Genomic DNA, 20,350 nt, shown 5'->3' on the forward strand with positions numbered 1-20,350 from the left:
ACCTCCGAGAAAGTCTGTAGAGGTAGATGCAGCCCTGGTGGAATGTGATCTTATCCACTGTGGGGTAGGTTTTCCATGGTGCTTATAGCAGAAATTAATGCAATGGGTTATCCACTTAGAAATGGTTTGCTTTGAAATGGCCTTCCCCTCTGTCCCTGCAGCAAAGCCAACTAGCAGGTGTTCAGATTTTCTGAGAGGCTTAGTCCTGTCCGAATAAAATCTAAGTTGTCTGTGCACATCCAAAAAGTGCAGTATTCGTTCCCCTTTGTTTTGTGGATTTGGGAAAAAAGTAGGCAAACGAATGGACTGATTAAGGGAAACACTAGACAGCACCTTGGACATAAAGGAAGGGCTGGTCCTGAGGGACACCCTGTCTGCATGGAAGATGATGAAGGGCTCCACTGCCATGAGGGCCTGTAATTCAGACACTCTTCTTGCTGAAGCGATGGCTAGAAGGAAAGCTGTTTTCCAAAAAAGGAATTTCAACTCTGAAGTTGCAGCTGGCTCAAAAGGAGGTAGAGTGAGCTCTTCCAATACAAAGTTAAGGTCTTAGGCTGGAGTAGGGGCTCTCCTGGGTGGTCTTAAATTTTTGGCCCCTCTAAGGAATTGCTTTAGCAGGGGGTGAGAGAAGAGGAGTGGTTCAGTATTATAGTGTGCTGAAATGGCAGAGGCATGAATTTTAATTAACGAGAAGGATAGGCCCTTGTGGAGCATTTCTGTTAAGTACTGAAGAATATGTGGTAATCTGGGCACCGTTGTGCCATCCCCTGAATCTGGCTCCAGGAACAATATCTTTTCCACTTTTCAGCATAGGATTTTCTACTACTAGGCCTCCTTGCCTCCAGAATGACATCTAGCACCTGCTTACTGACGGTTGCTATTGGAGAGCTCAAGGAATTAGCCAGGCTGCAAGGTTCAGGGTTTGAAGCTGATGGTGCAGAATCTGGCCCTCCTGCTGGGACAGCAGGGAAGGGGTCTGAGGCAGGTGCCATGGTTCCACTAGTGACATGCTGCGCAGTAGGGGGTACCAGTGCTAGCGTGGCCAGTCTGGTGCAATCAGTATTGTCCTTTGTTTGTCCTTTTTGATCTTTAGCATAACTTTCGATAGGACAGGCAGAGGGGGGAAGGCATAAACTGAGAGGCTTTCCCACGTGAAGGACAGGGCATCCATTTTCCAAGCTTGAATGTGGGAATCCTTGTGCAGAATTTGTTCAATTGGTAGTTCTGAGGGAAGGCAAACAGGTCTATCTCTGGATTCCCCCATTTGTGTCTCAAAAGGTTGAATACCTTTGGTTCCAGTTTCCACTCATGTGGGTCCATGAGATTTCTGCTTAGGTCATCTGCTAGTGAATTTAGCTTGCCTGGCAGGAATTGAGCTTGTAGGTGTGCTTGGTAGCTCAAGGCTGTGTTCCACAGAGCCATGGCTAGTCTGTAGAGAGGGTACGAGTGGGTTCCCTCCTGCCTGTTTATGTACCACATCACAATGGTAATGTCTGTCTTTACCAATAATTGTCCTGGAAAAATGTGGTCCTTGAAGGCAGTCAGGGAATTCTGTACAGCTAACACTTCTTTTTGATTGATATGCAGGTGCATTTGACTTGGGTTCCATTTGCCCTGAATGCACTGCCCTGCCAAGTGAGCCCCCATGCATAATCTGATGCGTCTGTTGTTAGGGTTTGGGCGGCAGGGGGTAGAGTGAATGGGAGCCCCTTGTTGTGGTAGCAGGCCTCTGCCCACCAAAGGAACTCTGTCTTTATACAAGGAATGATAGGAATCATTGATTTCAGGTCCTGAGAATGTTGACACCACAGGCTTTTTAGATACCACTGTAGTTTCCTCATATGCAGTCTTGCATATGGAATTAGTAGAATGCAAAAGGCCATGAATCCCAGGATTTCAGGATTTTCCTTGCAGATAGCTGGGTCTTTGTGGCCAGTAGTTTGAAGTAGGCTGTCAAATAAACATGTTTCTTTGGCGTGAGGTAAGCCATCTGGGAAGTTGTGTTCAAGCTTGCTCCCAGGAATACAATCTGTTGGCAGGGTACTAGATGAGATTTCTTTTCGTTTATGGTATACCCCAGTGAGGTTAGAAGTTTCTTTGCAAATGCCAGATGTTTTAGTAGCATGTCCTGGCTTTCGACCTGAATTAGACAATCGTCCAGGTATGGATATATTTGAATATTTCTTTGTCTGCAAAATGCAATGACTGGAGCTAGACACTTTGTGAAAACCCTGGGTGCAGTAGATAAGCCAAAGGGAAGTGCAGAGAACTGATAGTGCATGGAGCCTGCTCTGAAGCGTAGGTATTTCCTGCAAGATTCCCTTATTGGAATGTGCAGATAAGCTTCCTTTAAGTCTAAGGTTGCCAGCCAGGCATCTTTGCCTAGCATAGGAAGCAGATGTTGAAGTATTAGCATTTTGAATTTTGGGATTACCAAAAATATGTTTAGAATAGAGAGGTCCAGGATAGGATGCCAGGAGCTGTTTTTTCTGGGTACCAGGAAAAGTCTTGAATAAAAACCTTGTCCCCTTTCTTCTGCTGAGACAGGTTGAATAGCCCTGATACTTAGAAGAGAGAGAGAACCCACTGTTGAACCTCTGCCCAATGATTTGGGGGTAGGTCTGGCCAACCGTTTGGAGTTGGTAAGGTGTGAAAGTGGAATCTGTATCCTTGGAAGACTATATTTAAAACTCATTTGTCTTGGGTAATGAGTTCCCATTTTTTTGCATGCAGGGCAATCTTTCCCCCTAAGGGAACAGGCAGTTGAGCAGGGCTTGGAAGGTTTAAGGTTAAGTCATTGTGACATTTTTCCATAGGGGGATGTCTTACTACTTCCAGCTTAGGAAGTGGGAGCCCCCCACTGTTTAGGCCTGTGTGTGCCTTGAGACTGTAGCCTAGGTCGTCTGCTGTTCCTGGGTTTGGACTGAGAAGGCCTGGAAGAGACTGGAAAGGACTAATTCTTAGAAGGCCAATGCCTACTAAATCTGGGAGGCTGTACCTGCAGGAAATCTTTAACAGTGTGCATAGGTTCATAGGTTCATACTAGGCTATCTGCCCTAGAGCATTTATAAGCCTAGCCAGAGTGTGGTTTGGCTTTCGCCACCCATTTTAAATTAATTTTGCTATGCCCTTTTTCGAGGTTAGTATACTGTGCCTCTGTCTAACAGTGACACAGAAGTGATACCCGGGGTAAACCTACGATCTCCCATCCACTCATCAAGATTCCTCTTGAAGAGAGTCAATGAGGGACTCTGCCTAACCTGGACTGGGATTTTATTCCAGAGTGAAGGGAGCCTCTGGGTTATAAATCTGTCACTCCAGCATGTCCTATTTATTTCAGTGCTGAGGTTCAAGTCTCTCGAGCGCGTAGCTCGATGGGATTTGGATTTTCTGAGGTGCAGCATGTCCATTAATTCTGGGTTGGACATGGCTTTATACGTCAGGCACAGATCGCCTCTGAGCAGGCGGTATGCCACTAAGTAGAGCTGGAGTTTCTTTAACCGGGCAGCATATGGCATCTGTTTGAGCCCTTTGATCCTCTTGGTGAGGTACTTTTGGGGTCTTTCCAGATGTTGCAGGTGTCTGGTAAGGTACATCCCAAAAGGGGCATTGTACTCAATTATGGGCCTGATGAGGGATGAGTAAAGAGGCACGATGACCTCCCCTGATCTAGACGTGAATCCCTTCATGATTAGGTGGGCTATATAAAATGTTTTTCTAACCACTTTGGCCACGTGGTTGTCAAATGAGAGATTGCTATCAACTTGGGTCCCCAGGTCCCTAATTACTTCTTCTGTACTTAATGGATTACCACCTATGTGGTAATTTGTGGGCACTTTGTTTTTGCCAAAGGGGATGACTATACACTTTTTGGCGTTTAGCTTGAGGCCATGGCTCTGGCACCAGTTGTCTGTTTCTATGAGGCCCTTTTGGAGGATGCTTGTGTCGGCTGGAGTGTCGATTATGGTGCCCAGTTTGCAGTCATCTGCAAACTTGGTCAGCCACAGTCCTTCCGTGTTGGCCTATACCTCCGAGAAATATATACCAAACAAGAGAGGTCCCTGGACTGAGCCTTGTGGGATGCCACTTGTAACTAGTTTGGAGTCTGACATGGCTCCAGCAATTCTAACCATGTGGGTTCTGTCCTTGAGCCAGTTTGCAATAGATTTAGCTTTTTCCTCCATCTTTTTAAGGACTTCTTCTGCTTTGTTGCCAACCAGGTGGTCTTGGTTTAAGGGAGCACCCAGTAATTTAGCTTTAACATGCTCTGGCAAATTTTGCTCCTTAAGCCAATCATGCCTTCTAAGTACAGACCCAGTGACAGCAGCCCTGCAAGATGCTTCTAAAGAATCAAAACCACATTGCAAAGTATGTTTGCCAACTTGTTCAGCAGAATGCATTAAATCCTGTAATTCTTTATGTTCAGCACAGTCAGGAATCAACATAATTTTCTGTTTAAGTAGTCCCATAATATGCTGCTGATACTTTAACATATGAAACTGGAAGTTTAAGGCCCTAATGGCCAAAGTAGCAGAAGTGTATACCTTCTTACCCCATGTGTCCAAGGCCCTGGAATCTCTATCAGAGGAGGTAGGGTTTTTGGCAATAGTAGCCTTAATTCCTTTAGGTCCTTGGAAAATGGTCTCTGGGTCTGCAGTACGATTCACGAAGAGGAAAGAGTTTATTAAGGGCAGGAAACTGCACTGAAACAGCAGGACCTACAGTGGCACCTTCAATGGACCCATGTTAAGTGTAGAGATACAACAGGGAGAGAGATATGAACTTTTGAAGTCAGACAACTAGATTTTATCCTTTTATTTCAATCAGTCAGACTAATTGACAATGAACTTATCACAAACAACTCAGTGACAAAGCATAATCTTTGAATAGCCTGCTAATTGAAATAATGACCAATGGATACACACAAATGACTGTGCCCACACACACACATGCAAGCATGCCTGCACACGCGCACACACGCACACACACACCACACACACACACACACACACACACACACACACACACACACACACGCCCATTCACCCCTCATACACTACATTATACCCACACAACCCAAAACAAGCAAACATATGCCAAGTTTCTTACATGGGGTGTAATCCCCACAACTTCCACTGTGGAGGAAGCCCTACTGATATCACCACCAAAACTAACATAGCACACTCTAAGATTGCACCCATGCTCATTATATAAACCAACTCCAAGATCACACTAAACTTGGAAAATGGCAGATTTTCTTACAGCTAAGTAACTGGTAGGTAAGTAGTTCATTGCAGTTCCTCTGCATTGGCCAACTATGGCTATCCGATGATTTTCTTTTGAATATAAGCATGTTGGGTAATATTAAAATTTGATGGTTAACGTTAGAGTATTAGCCGTTCAATGCACCTTTTATCACAGACCCTAAAAAAACACCACAGACTTCTGAGTACTCTTGCAAGTTTTACCTGCATAAAACACATAACAGGCATCACAGATATCCACAGCTGTACACATTCTCGATAAATATATATATTCAATGAGAGTGCACCTGCACCTTGGACCACTGGGAGCCAATCAATCTGGCACCAGTGTTACTATAAAAAGGTGACACAGATAATTAAGATTAACTTTTTGTTTCTGGCTAAACCCTAAATGGCACTCAAAATGTCTGTGACAAACATGTATATATTACTGAAAATTCATGAGTTATTTCTTTTGCATTACACAGTCGTTTTAATTAAAAAGGACTCTATTCCATTCAAAAGGGCATACCATCTATTATACTGAAATTAAAACAGCAGTGCCTCACATTGTACTATGAACTCAGATTTATTTTCACATTATCCTCTCTCAACTGACTTGTTAATTTATTCTGTAAAACAAGGTTTGTTTTTCAATTTATCTTAAATATTAAATAATGTAACGCTTACTTACAGTTGTTCTCCTACATCTGGTTTAGTGTAAAGTGGATGACTTTAAAATTTATCTAGAACTGCCCCAAAGTTTGTTTACAATGGAAAACAACTGCTGGTTCAATTTCTGTTTTTGTACTGACAGTAATTCCACATTTTGAGCGTATTTATTTTTTTTAAATACTGTGCAACTGTGGAGTTAGTATATACAACTAAAGGGGTCTGGGGGCAATATGGGAAGGGATGCCCCTGCAAAAACATTTTTCCATTGGTTTCATTGAGCTGAATCTTCAACTGTTTTTTTTTTTTGTTCACTTAAAGCATCAGTGAATGGAGACCTGGAAAACAGAGAAAGCGTTTATAATAATTCTACTTGCTATTTCACACTTAGCATTCAATGGATAGACATTTTTTAATATTTTTATGCCCTGCTCATCAGCTCTCCCATAATCCATTTGTCCACTAGTTTGTCTGTGGGGTGTGAGCTAACTGACAGAAGTACAATCTTGACAACCATCAAAGCTTTTTTTTTTTAATTTTAGGGTCTAACTTCTCCCTCTTTGCTTGGGATGTGAATGCTCACAGATGCAAGGGCTTTACAATGTCATTCCCTGTGGGCATTATTTTTTGCATTAACCACAAGAAGGCTGCTACACAAATGTGGCCTTTCAGAAACAAGTACGTTTTATTTCTTTGCTGCATGCTATGAACCCTTTTCAGCGTTAGATTCTGGTAGTGCTCCAAATCAGACCACCTCCTTTCCCACAGAATCAGCAAGCTAGCATCAGCCACCAACTCCTCTCCACTTCTTGCTTGCTAAATCATCATAATCACAGCAGAAGAAACAGTAAGCAACATATGTTTAAAACATTTCACAATGTAGCAGTCAAAACTTCTGTTTGTCATACTATACTAAGCATTCTTTTTAACCTTTTCAGATTTAACAAAATGGTCAAGGTAAATCAAAATATAAAGCAGAAGAGACTTCCTTAAAAGAGTTGAAAAACACTATTAACACATGTACAGAGGATTCAATAAACTGATGACAGATGTTTTTGTATGCAAGGGAACATACTATGCCAGCATGTGAATACCATTGACCTAGACACATAGGTCCAGGTTACCACCACAAACAAACTTTACCTATACAATGCAGTCTCGCTTCTGTTTTACCTGACAGTGAGGTCAGTGATGATGACCTATGGAACTGTAATGGGTGAATTTACTTCCAGAGAAAAACGGTTAGAACATCTCACTGGTTACTACATTTCTCTTTTGTAACTGCAGGACCTATGCATAAGGAAGGTTGAAAACGGCAGCTCTGTTGGCTTAGAGAGATAAACCCTTCACTATGTGTCAGGTAAACAGAGTTTGGTTAGCAACTCTGGCATCTGATGCAGATGAAATAAGACAGAACAGTAATAAGAAAGCTTAGATACGGAGATAGGAGGGTGTGCACTGATAAATTCCCTGATGTAAAGCAGGGGTCACACAGACACACCTATCTACAAAGAGGGCAGAGTTAAATAATTATATGTCATGTATAGAAACATGATGTGCATCGCAAATGCCCAATACATGCTAAGCCCTTGGACATTATTGAGTATACACAGGTGAGTATGGCTTAACATAGAACCCCATCTCCTAATACATAGACAACAGCTCCAACTCCCAGTTTCCTGACTTGTACCCAAAGAAATGGGCCATAATGCTCTCACCCACAAAATGAATTGATCCACTTGGTAACTGTGAAGGATGTCCTTGATGGTAACTGTGAAGGATGTCCTTGATGGTCTTCAAGGGGCTGGACCACAAATAATGCAAAAAACTTAAGAGCTGAGAACAAAACATTCCTTTTGCCATTTTACCATTTCTTACCATTTGTAGAGCTTGACATAACAAAGCAAATGTTATCACAAACAGATGGTTGATTTCGAATTCTGTCAGTCCAGATAGCAGCTGCTTCCTGATGGGACAAGCAAGTTGACAGTAACCTAAAGAATAAAATGTTCAAATAAATGAAATGTATCCAGACAAGGTACAGTTATGCACAAGAACTACGCAATTGTACATCTTCAAAGAATGGTCAGTGTAAAAGTAAAACATAATATTGTTCTATCCAGAATCTTCATTTCCACTTTGAAATTTCATTTACTGTGCCTCAGTGCATATGAAGACCAATGCTGGTTTTACACCAGCATTTTTTGACACTTGGTTGGCACATGAGCCCCGTATATAATCAGTGTTTCTAGTAGCTTTAGGCATCCTCCTTGCACACTGTCTCAGCTGTAGAGGGATAGAATCAGATGTGGAGAACATCTCCCTTGTAAAGTGTCTCAGTCGATGGACAAGATCAGATGTGAACAGTGTCTCCCTTGTACAGCATCTCAGCTGTCTATGAACAGGATCAGATGTTGACAGTGTCCTCCTTGTACAGTATCTCAGCTTTCTACAAAAAGGATCAGATGTGGACATTGTCTCAGCTGTCTACGAACAGGATTAGATGTGGATAGTGTCCTCCTTGTACAGTATCTCAGCTATCCATGTACAGGATCAGATGCTGACAGTGTCCTCCTTGTACAGTATCTCGCTGTCTATGGACAGGATCAGATGTGGACAGTGCCCCCCTATGGACAGGGTCAGATGTGGACAGTGACTTTCATGTATAGTGTCTCAGCTGTCTATGGAAAGGATCAGGTGTAGATCGTGACCTCCTTGAACAATGTCTCGGCTGTCCAAAGACAGGTTCAGATGTGGACAGTGACCTCCATGAACAGTGTGTCAGCTATCTATGGGCAGGATCAGATCTGGACAGTGTCCTCCTTATACAGTGTCTTGGCTGTCTATGCACAGGATCAGATGTGGACAGTGTCCTCCTTATACAGTATCTCAGTTATCTACAAACAGGACCATTATGTTGACAGTGTTCTCCTTATACGGTGTCTCAGCTGTCTACAAACAGCATCAGGTGTTGGCACTGTCCTCTTTGGAGAGTGTCTTATCTGTATAGGGACAGGATCAGATGTAGACAGTGCCCTCCTTGTACAGTGTCTCAGCTGTCTATGGACAGGATCAGTTGTGGGTAATGTTTTTATATGTTGTCTCAGCTGTCTACGAACAGGATCAGATGTGGACAGTGTCCTCCTTGTACAGTGTCTCAGCTGTCTACGGACAGAAGCAGATGTGGACAGTGTCCTCCTATGGACAGGGTCAGATGTAGACAGTGGCTTCCCAGTACAGTGTCTCAGTTGTCTATGGAGAGGATCAGGTGTGGACAGTGACCTCCTTGAACAATATCTCAGCTGTATATGGACAGGATCAGATGTGGATAGTGACCTTCTTGAACAGTGTCTCAGCTGTCTACAGAAAGGGCCAGATGTGGACAGTGTCCTCCTTGTACAGTGTCTCAACTGTCTAGGGACAGGATCAGATGTGAACAGTGTCCTCCGTGGACATTGTCTCAGCTTTCTAGGGACAGGATCAGATGTAGACAGTGCTCTTAATCATTTTGATAGTTTGCAAGGACATTGGCAAATGAATGGACTGTTTACAAATATATCCAAAAACTACATTGGGCATGAAAGACTGATTTGTGTATTGTGACATTCTTTTACAACAGAATATCAAGTAAGAGAGTTCCATAAGAGAGTTTGTAACATCCTTTTGGGAGAAATAACACTAACCAGAGACGGTGCCTTCTATGACAGAAATTTTAAGTCTACTGAATCTGTGTTTCAAGGGAAGGTAAAGTTAACCTTTCCAACATAGAGAACAAATCCTAAGCTGGCTAGATATGTCTTCTTAGACGTCTTAAGTGAAGGAGTCCTTTAAGACAGGCTTAGAAGAAACAGGAACAAATGTCTGCATGAGCTTCTTGGCAAACAGGCAGAGACTGCATAAAATGAATGTTAATATATTCTGTCGCATTTTTTACATGCCTTAATGCACATGGCATGTGGAGCCTCCAATGCCATCCTCCATTTTCTTCTTAATTGTGCTTGCTTTATATTGCAACTTTTAAAATGGATTCTTACTGCTCCCTTTGTGACATTATCAAAAAGTTTACTGAAATTTATCCTTGATGATGTCGATGTATGGAGTCTGTATGAGTGCATCCACAGACTTTAATGGATGCACCACCTTGCATGTGTGGGCCCACATCCATTCAAGTCTATGGATGCACTCTACTCTGCCCCTAATCTGACATCAACAAGGGATACTGTAGTTTATTAAGAAACCACTCACAATTTTTGTAAGGTAGGGTAGAAAGTACATTGTGGCACATAAGTTAGAAAGTACCACAATCTATATTCAAACTGTAACAGAACACTAACACTAACTGAAGAAAAGGCCAAATCTGAATCAAACAAGCAGCTGAACTAACCTGAAAACCTTGGTGTGTAATAGTGTGAATTCTTCACATAACATGAAACAAATCTCTTGTGTTTTTGTAAACAAAGATTTTCTTGTATCAGGCCATTTAGCTTCTTTTTTTTTGAGTAAAAAAGCTAATATTAAGAATCAAAATTCTACTTTCCAGGCTGGCAATATTTGGGTTTAGAGGTTGAGATGTAGAACTGCATCCTAATGTTTTAGTAAGGACCTGTACATAGATAATGGTTGTGGCAAAAGAAAACAAGTAGCTCAATGGCTTTTTAGTTTGTTCGGTTTTTGGCTTCTGATAACCAGTGATCATCAAGCCTCTGTCCCCCAGCCCAAATGACCCATTCATTCCCTTCAATGTGAGAGTCCGACTGCGTATTTGCTCTTCCTTGGAGCAACAGGGAAGCAGCAGAAACAGTGACAGTATCATTTTTCAGGAATCTTTTTTTTTTTTTAACTTATAGCCCAGTATGACCCAAGGTACTGCTTGTAAGGTGCATACATGAGAGCTATGTCTCCTACTTCTGGAAGAGACATCCCCTTAATAACCCTTCCTTCTCTTGAAGGAAGGATCACCGTATTTCCCAGTCTCCTCTAGAAATTCTACATGGAGTCCACACCTCTGGCATACACCTCTCACCTCTCTGAGAGGCACGGGAGGGTTAAGCAAACTCTAGTACATCATTTATATCTCTCTCCAGCCCGTTTCCCTAGTAACTGGGCTGTAAACTGAACATAGATTGACTTGGTCATAGTCAGAGCTTTATGCCTCTACAAGACACAGCTGGTACCAAATTAGGGTCATTAGCAGTGACATGAGAAAGTTTACTTGGACCAAGACACAGTTATCAAAATCAGGCTGGCCATGTCATGTTTTTGTCTTGAACAGAGCTTTTGGACTAATGATAAAAGAGAAAAGGCATACATGAAGGTCTGGGTTCCAATGAAAAGATAAAGCATCTATCTTCCAAAGTGCCTCAAAAAGAATTATGGTACAGAAAGTTTTGAGTCAACATTCCCATCCAGATTCCTCTTGCAAGTCATGGCCATTTTCTTGCTTGTACTGCATGCCTGGGAAATTAGTTACTAATAGTTTGAAATTGTGTTCCAGAGCACAGTTCCAAATCAGACTTGTCTCTTTGCAAAGCTGCAAAGACATGGCTCCTCCAATATTGTTTACATACCACATCATTGTAGGACAACTTGTGCTATTTGCCGATAGTTTAATTGAAAATTGTCCTAGAATGTCCCCAGGGCTCTCTATACTGCCTTCATTTCTTTTGTATTAATGTGATGCAACATCTCAAGTACAGATAAGCGTGAACACCAACATTTTTTTAAGATGGTCTCCCTCGCCACTGTCTGATGACCAACTCATTTCCCAGACATGCAGGCTGATGTGGATTCCTTCTGAGGATGGGAAGGCTGATGGTTATCAGACAGTGATGAGAGAGACGATCTTAAAAAAGGTAAGCTGCAAGCATGCATTTTCAAAGACAAGCAAGACTAACACTGCAACAGGAGAGCACGCAGAAGCAACATTTGTTTATGATACTTACATAAGAATACATGATTGAACTGTGCCCGTCTTCACAGTGTCTTGAGTAATGCAGCCCACCAGTCTGCTGTCTCAACTTATTCCATGAGCAATTAGGCCTACTATGTTGAGGACCAGAATACTCTCAAGCAGAATCCTGAGACAGTCATACCAATAAATGAATACAAGTTTGATATTGAGGGTCTTGACATATTATTTCATCAATTAAATCATCTTTGGATTCTGGTCAGCAGTATTCTGGCCTTCAGTAACACCATGTGTGCACTCCCAATTCAGCCACTCTGGGCTTAGACTATCAGAACTGATAGCCCACCAGTGTCTTTGTTTAACTAAATTATTAGCAGAAAAACATAAATACCATTAGAACCCCCCCAAAATGGTTACACCATTTTCAGAAGTCAAGCTACGCCAGTCTTTACAACTTTCATACCTATACTGGTATATAAAAAGAGATCAAAATGTTGTGGAGTGTGATACCAGTCTTCAGTAATGCATCCAGTCTGAATGAATTTAGTAAACTGCATAGATAAGTACATACAGGGTTAAAAAGTAGCAGCTGGCATCCTTTAGACTTGTCACCTTTTTAAATGCCCACAATAATATATTGTTAAAGGAAATGTGACATTTTGCAGGACAAACCATGCTCGCAATTAGTACAAAGGACTGGACTCAACTTTTTTTGACAAAATAAAAGCTCACTCTTGAAACAACAGATGCAACTCGAGTTCTAAGAAATAGTAAGGTATTTCAGGTAAAACAATCTGTTTTATGCAACTATTAATGGCAACTTGAAAATCTCAGGGACATTTGTCATTCTTCATGTTTTTTTCACAGGACACAACTGCCCAAACAGGGACCCTCTTGTGTAAAGAGGGAAAAGTGGATACCCTATCATAGTTTTTCCTCACTGCTCCCTGCCATTAAAACCTGTTTTAGGCAGCAGATAATTCCCCCAAACACAGGTAAGACAAGGTTGCAAGGTTCTCACTCACTATTCTCATTTCTTAGCTGCACAGATGTCCTTCGTGGTTCACTGTTGCAGTCATGACTGTAGGGCTCTTCCTGCCAGCAGCAGCCCCTGATCAGCCAGAGTCCCAAAGTCTGGATCAGGCATCAGCTGAGGTCACTTTTATCCTGACGTCAAGAAGGTATAAAGACCTCAGCTGATGCCATTTCCCCAGTCTTTCTTGCCGCGCGGTGCCCTTTGCAGTTCAATGATGCTGGTTGGCCTGTTCCTGTTTGTTTTTGGATTTAATCCCAGGATTTTCATTTTATAAGATAAGTACCCCGTTGTGGAGGTCTTTTTCTTGCTCCAGTCAGATGTCAGAAAAAGTTAATAATTGTATTTCTTGTGGGAAGCAAATACCTCATAGAGATTTTCACTCTTACTGTATTCCCTGCCTGGGTCCTGACCACGACATTGCTAATTGTGCGTTTTGTGCTAGATTTAATCAGCGTACTATTAGGTGTAGCTATAACTTTGCCTTTTACTATTTTGGAAAAAGGTTTAATTATAACATGTCTTTGGATTCTTTTCCGGCTTCTGGGATGTGTAAGAGGTGCAAGGATGCAGACAGGCCTCCGAGGTCCACAGCAAAGAATGTTACTCAGTTATTGCCAGTGGCTGGTTCATCGGTCGTCAGTGAGGTGCCTTTGCAGCCTCTGTCGTCCGCCTCTTTTGAACCAATTGCCTGTACCAACTCCGGTGTGGAGCTGATGGAGTCTTCAGAATTGCCAGGGACTGAACCTTCGGATACTGCTCCCTCAGTTGGGTCTGGAGCCAGTAGGCAGGTACCGGCTTCTGAGGGAGTTCTCAGGCCTTTGCAGCTTCCTGTAAATGTGGATTCAGTTTTACATTCAAAGACAAAGTCTAAGGCTCCAGCTAAAGTAAAATGGCAAGCACAGGCACCTTTTGATCAGGGTCCTAGGCCTCAGAGGCAGATGCTTAGGATGGCTGAAGATCTCTTAACTATGATTAGGGGTTCACATCCCCCTCCTGACAAGAAGCCTAGATTACAGTCCGATTATGATTCTTCAGACCAAATTTCTGTTTCTTCTGCTTCTTCCCTTGAGCAGGATTATTCTTTTCCTCCTTATAAGGATTCTGATGCTGAAGATTCCTTTCCTTCAGCTTCTCCTCCTGAGGATTATTCTTTTGGTGAAACTTTGCATGATATGAGGGTGCATTTTCACTGGGAAAGAAAAGGCTTAGGGATTTTCTTCTTCTCCCACAGCATAGGCCTCTGGCTATTCCCCCTGTATTGGACATTGTAAATGATGTTTTTTCGGAAGCTTCTCTCTCTCCTGATTCTTTTTCCCCTGCTCCGGTCAAACCGGATAGGTATTATAGGGTTCCAGATTCTCACAAGTTTCTTTTTAAGAATCTTTCACCTGATCCGGAAACAATTTCTCAGGGTCCTAAGGGTGTTAAAGCGGCCTCTGCTAAAAATCCTATTCCCTCTGACCGAGAGTCCAGGGCTTTGGGGAGATGGGGTAAAAAAGTTTATACTTCTGCTACATTGTCTATTAGGGCTTTGAACTGTCAATTTCATATGCTGAAGTATCAGCAATACCTTTTGTCTGTATTTAAATAAAAGATGTCAGCTGTTTCTATTGGTGCGGATAATCAGGAGTTACAGGATTTATTGTATGCTATTGAACAGGTGGGTAAACATACCCTGCATTGTGGTTTTGATTCTTTGGAAGATTCTTGTAGGGCTGCAACAACTGCCACAGTTATTAGAAGACATGCTTGGTTAAAGGAACAAAGCTTGCCGGATCAGGTTAAAGCCAAACTTTTGGATGCGCCTTTGCAACACAATGTTCTGTTTGGGTCAAAAGCTGAAGAGGTATTAAAGAAAATGGAGGACAAAGCCAAATCTATGCAGATGGTTAAGGATTTTCTACAGGTGCAACCTCCTAGATTTAGCAGACACTGGCCAGCTAAACCTTGGTCCTTTCCGGGCTCGGACAGGTCTCAGAGAGGCAGATTCAGGTGTTCCAGAGGTAGGGGACAGGCACAGACCCATTTTAGGAATAGGCAGTGGAGTGCCCCCTCTCCCAAGGGAGGTGAAGATAAGTCTCAACCCTACCGAAAACAGTCTTTATGACTCTCCTTTTCTGGTTCCAAGGGCTCCTCTCCTGGAAGCACCTTTGGGAGGAAGGATTTCTCTTTTTTATCCAAATTGGAGCCACATAACCCGGGACAAATGGGTTCTGGACATAGTCTCAAGAGGTTACAGATTTCATTTCCACACCTTGCCAAAACCGAATGGTTGGCCAGATCTGCCAAATCATCAGTGGGCAGAGGCGCAATGGCAGGTTCAGTCCCTCCTGGCTATGAGGGCCATAGAATTGGTACCAAATTTAGAAATAGGGCAAGGTTTTTATTCCAGACTTTTCCTGGTTCCCAGGAAGGAAAATTCGTGGAGACCAATCCTGGACCTTTCTGTACTAAACACCTTCCTAGATATACCAAAATTCAAGATGCTCACTCTGCAGCAGCTGCTGCCTATGTTGGGCAAGAACGCTTGGATGGTGACTTTGGACTTGAAAGAAGCTTACCTGCATATTCCTATAAGGCAAGAGTGCAGAAGGTATCTGCATTTCAAAGTGGGCTCGAGGCATTACCAGTTCTCTGTGCTGCCCTTTGGCTTATCTACTGCGCCCAGGGTCTTTACAAAGTGCCTGGCACCAGTAATGGCGTTTTGCAGACAGAAGGGGATTCAAATATACCCTTATCTGGACGACTGTCTTATTCAAGCAGATGACAAAGACACTCTACTTCGGCATCTAGCTTTTGTGCAGCATCTTCTTCAGTACCTCGGTTTCACACTGAATCTGACGAAATCAAATCTAGTACCCACACAACAGATTACTTTCCTGGGTGCTCTTCTGAGTACTACAACCCGGATGGCTTCCTTGACACCAGACAAAAAAGTGCAACTGGCTTCTTCTTTCCGACACCTGGCTTCAATGAAACAGCTGACTGCAAGAAAAATTCTGCAGGCTTTGGGTTACATGGCTTCCTGCATTCTACTAATACCATATGCAAGATTGCATATGAGGAAACTGCAGTGGTACCTCAAGAGTGTATGGTCTCAGCATTACCACAGTTTGGAAACAGTGATCACGATCTTGCCTTGTCTCCAGCAAGAGTTTCTTTGGTGGGCCAAAGCCTGTCTACAGAACAATGGGGAAGCCTTTTTGTCCTCCACCGACCAACCAAGTTCTGACAACGGATGCTTCAGATTATGCCTGGGGAGCCCACATGCACGGGAGATGTCTTCAGGGTGTTTGGACAAAGGAGCAAACACACCTGCACATAAATTTGAAGGAGATGCTAGCTGTACAGAATGTCTTGATAGCCTTCAGGGACCTTCTTCTACCAGGACAATTGTTGATACAGACAGACAACACTACAGTGATGTGGTACATAAACAGGCAGGAGGGCTCTCACTCTTACCCCCTGTGCAGATTAGCCATGACTCTATGGTACACTGCTCTGACCTACAGTGTCGACTTACAAGCACAATTCCTGCCAGGAAAAGACAACACTCTGGCAGACACATTGAGCAGACACATTTTGGATCCACATGAATGGATGTTGGATGTTTGGATATTCAGGATGATTATAAAGGCGTGGGGATGTCCGGACATAGATCTCTTTGCATCCCCTCAGAATAATCAACTTCCGACATTCTGCACAAGGACCTACCACAAACTAGCATGGAAAGTGGATGCCCTTTCATTCAGTTGGAAACACCTCTCAGTATATGCGTTTCCTCCTTTTCCTCTTCTACCTCGGGTACTTCTGAAGATAAAACAGGACAGACCGCAAATGATTTTACTGACTCCCAATTGGCCTCGGCAATTCTGGTATTCCACTCTGATGAACCTGGTTCAGAAGCCTCCCTGGATTCTGCCTCAAATCCCTCATCTACTGTCTCAATGGGACGGCTGGATACTACACAGTCATGTCAAAACTCTGAATCTAGCTGCCTGGTGGATCCAGGGTCTGTAAACACCTCTACCCTTTCCAAACAGGTTATGGATGTAATCCTTGAAGCTAGACGGCCCAGCACTAGAAAACCTTATGTGGGTAAATGGAAAAGATTTTGCTCCTGGAATCAAGTCCAGGGTGGTGATTCTGCTGTTCCGAACATTCCTCTGATTTTACAGTATCTGACAGAGTTATTACATACGGGCCTATCTTTTTCGTCTGTTAAGCTTCATGCTTCTGCTATTTCTGCACATTATGATACGGATCCTCCAATTTTTTCTCATCCATTGCTTCAACAATTTCTTAGAGGGGCTAAGAATATTCGGCCCCCTATGAGGGCTCCTGTTCCCACTTGGGATCTTAACTATGTTTTGGAGAAATTAACCTTGTCTCCTTTTGAACCTGCAACTTCCATGGATTTGAAATTTTTGTCTTGGAAAACTGCTTTTCTTTTAGCTATTACCTCTGCTAGAAGAATTTTGGAATTGCACGCACTCATGGCTGTGGAACCCTTCCTTATTTTTCATCAGGACAGGGTATCTCTACAGACTAATCCCACCTTTATGCTCAAGGTGGTTTCGGCAGTGGCCTTGAATCAGTCTATTCATTTGCCTACCTTTTATCCTAATCCTCAAAGTGAGGAAGAAAGTCTTTTGCACTCTTTTGACGTGCACAGGCAGCCTTGTTTATACCTGGACAGGACCAAGATATTCCGGAAATCTGATCAGTTGTTTGTCGCTTATGCTCCTACTGTTCAAGGGAAAGCAATCACTAAGCAAACTCTTTCCAAGTGGATTGCCCATTGCATCAAGTTCTGTTACTCTTATAGGTTCATAGGTTCATACTAGGCTATCTGCCCTAGGGCATTTATAAGCCTAGCCAGAGTGTGTTTGGCTTTCGCCACCCATTTTAAATTAATTTTGCTATGCCCTTTTTCGAGGTTAGTATACTGTGCCTCTGTCTAACAGTGACACAGAAGTGATACCCGGGGTAAACCTACTATCTCCCATCCACTCATCAAGACTTCTCTTGAAGAGAGTCAATGAGGGACTCTGCCTAACCTGGACTGGGATTTTATTCCAGAGTGAAGGGAGCCTCTGGGTTGTGAATCTGTCCCTCCAGCATGTCCTATTTATTTCAGTGCTGAGGTTCAAGTCTCTCGAGCGCGTAGCTCGATGGGATTTGAATTTTCTGAGGTGCAGCATGTCCATTAATTCCGGGTTAGACATGGCTTTATACGTCAGGCACAGATTGCCTCTGAGCAGGCGGTATGCCACTCAGTAGAGCTGGAGTTTCTTTAACCGGGCAGCATATGGCATCTGTTTGAGCCCTTTGATCCTCTTGGTGAGGTACTTTTGGGGTCTTTCCAGTTGCTGCAGGTGTCTGGTACGGTACATCCCAAAAGGGGCATTGTACTCAATTATGGGCCTGATGAGGGATGAGTAAAGAGGCACGATGACCTCCCCTGATCTAGATGTGAATCCCATCATGATTAGGTGGGCTATATAAGATGTTTTTCTAACCACTTTGGCCACATGGTTGTCACATGAGAGATTGGTATCAACTTGGGTCCCCAGGTCCCTAATTACTTCTTCCGTACTTAATGGATTACCACCTATGTGGTAATTTGTGGGCACTTTGTTTTTGCCAAAGGGGATGACTATACACTTTTTTGGCGTTTAGCTTGAGGCCATGGCTCTGGCACCAGTTGTCTGTTTCTATGAGGCCCTTTTGTAGGATGCTTGTGTCGGCTGGAGAGTCTATTATGGCGTCCAGTTTGCAGTCATCTGCGAACTTGGTCAGCCACAGTCCTTCCGTGTTAGCCTGTACCTCCGAGAAATATATACCGAACAAGAGAGGTCCCAGGACTGAGCCCTGTGGGACGCCACTTGTATCTGGTTTGGAGTCTGACATGGCTCCAGCAATTCTAACCATGTGGGTTCTGTCCTTGAGCCAGTTTGCAACCCATCTAGTGACATAGGGGTTTATATTTAAGCTGGTGAGCTTATCTATAATGCCCGAGTGGGGTATTGTATCGAAGGCTTTTGCAAGGTCCAGGTAGGCTGTGTGGACCACCTTCCCCTCGTCAATGGCCTTGGTGACTGTTTCAAAGAAATCAACCAGGTTTAAGAGGCAGGATCTGCCCTTAACAAAGCTGAACTGGGTAGGATCCAGTGTCTGTAGGTCCCCAATATCTTTATTTATGAGGTCCATGATGATCCTTTCCATAGCTTTGCAGACCAAGCTAGTCAAGCTTATGGGGCGATAGTTTCCAGGATCCGTTGAGGCACCACCTTTGTGGAGAGGGACCACTGTTGCTGTACGCCACTCTTTGGGCACATATCCTGTAGTAAGGCTGAGATTGAACAGTAGTTTTATGTTTGGGTTTAGTTCTTCTTGGAGTTCATGCAGGATGCAGCCTGGGACACCGTCTGGTCCCATTGATGCTGTGTTTTTTGCTTTGGAGAGGGCGGCTCTTACCTGAGCATCTGAGATGTCAGGGGGGCAGCACTCCGCTGGGATAGATATTTGCCCTTTTGGTTTGGAAGGGGGGGAGAAGATTGCGCTGAACCTGTCAGCTAGGATGTTGGCAATGTCTGTGGGTTCGGTGTATTTTTTGTCATTTTGGACCAATTCTGAGCATATCTGGGAATTCCCACTCAGGTTCCTAACATAACTAAAGAAAGCCTTGTGATTATCCTTAGTGTCCTGTGCAATTTTTCTCTCGAAGCTGGCCTTAGACGATTTTATGAGTGCCCGTAGTTTTTTGCTAATACTGTTCAGAGATGCCTTCCCTTTTTGGGATTTTGCTCTATCATGTAGTAGTTTCCTCCTTTTATTGTATAGTTTGTTTATGGCTGGGATCCACCAGACAGGACGCCTAACTTTGGAGGATTGGGTCTTGGTTTTATTTGGGATTGCATGATCCATGCATTCCTGAAGGTGTTCATAGAATGCGTTTATAAAGGATTCTGTGGTCTGGGCTGTATTTCCCACAGACCCGGGGGCTTTGAAGGATTCCACCTCAGTTTTGAGGAGTGTGAAATTTGCTTTAAAGAAGTTTTTCACTGCGGTTTTCTGGACAGGGGCTGGGGTCGGGATGTGAATATCTAGTGAGATTAGTTTATGGTCTGATCTTACCAGTGAGGGATACACTTCTGGTCTGGAGCATAGAGTCCCCATGTTGGTGATGATCAGGTCCAGTATGTTTTCCCCTCTTGTGGGAGTGGCAGCAATCCAGTTCCTGTTAATGTTAGGACTCATTCTACCTGGGCTACTGCTACTTCAGCAGCTTTTCTTTGTGGGGTTCCTACCAAGGATATTTTGGAGGTTGCTGCTTGGAGTTCTGTACATACTTTTTCTAAGCATTACAACCTCCCTCTCTATTCTAAATCCAGGGCCGGTTTTGCAAGGTTTTGTGACCGCTCCCTCCGTTTCTTCTCCAGCCACCCTTTCTTAGCTTTGGGACTCAACCCTACAGTCATGACTGCA

The 20,350-nt window shown here is 43.3% G+C and overlaps 1 protein-coding gene across 1 annotated transcript in view; it reads right to left on the minus strand.

Annotated features, from left to right (window-relative positions):
- SAAL1 (serum amyloid A like 1) overlaps nt 1-20,350 on the minus strand; it is a 579,650-nt gene that overhangs the window by 312,998 nt on the left and 246,302 nt on the right. The window contains exon 7 of the mRNA XM_044059076.1: nt 7,794-7,909. Within this exon, the coding sequence (XP_043915011.1) occupies nt 7,794-7,909 (116 nt within the window). The remainder of the gene's footprint in view (nt 1-7,793; nt 7,910-20,350) is intronic.

Source organism: Protopterus annectens, chromosome 17.part0, assembly GCF_019279795.1.
Source record: "Protopterus annectens isolate FY-2018-M chromosome 17.part0, PAN1.0, whole genome shotgun sequence".
In the NCBI taxonomy this organism is placed as follows: Eukaryota; Metazoa; Chordata; order Ceratodontiformes; family Protopteridae; genus Protopterus; species Protopterus annectens.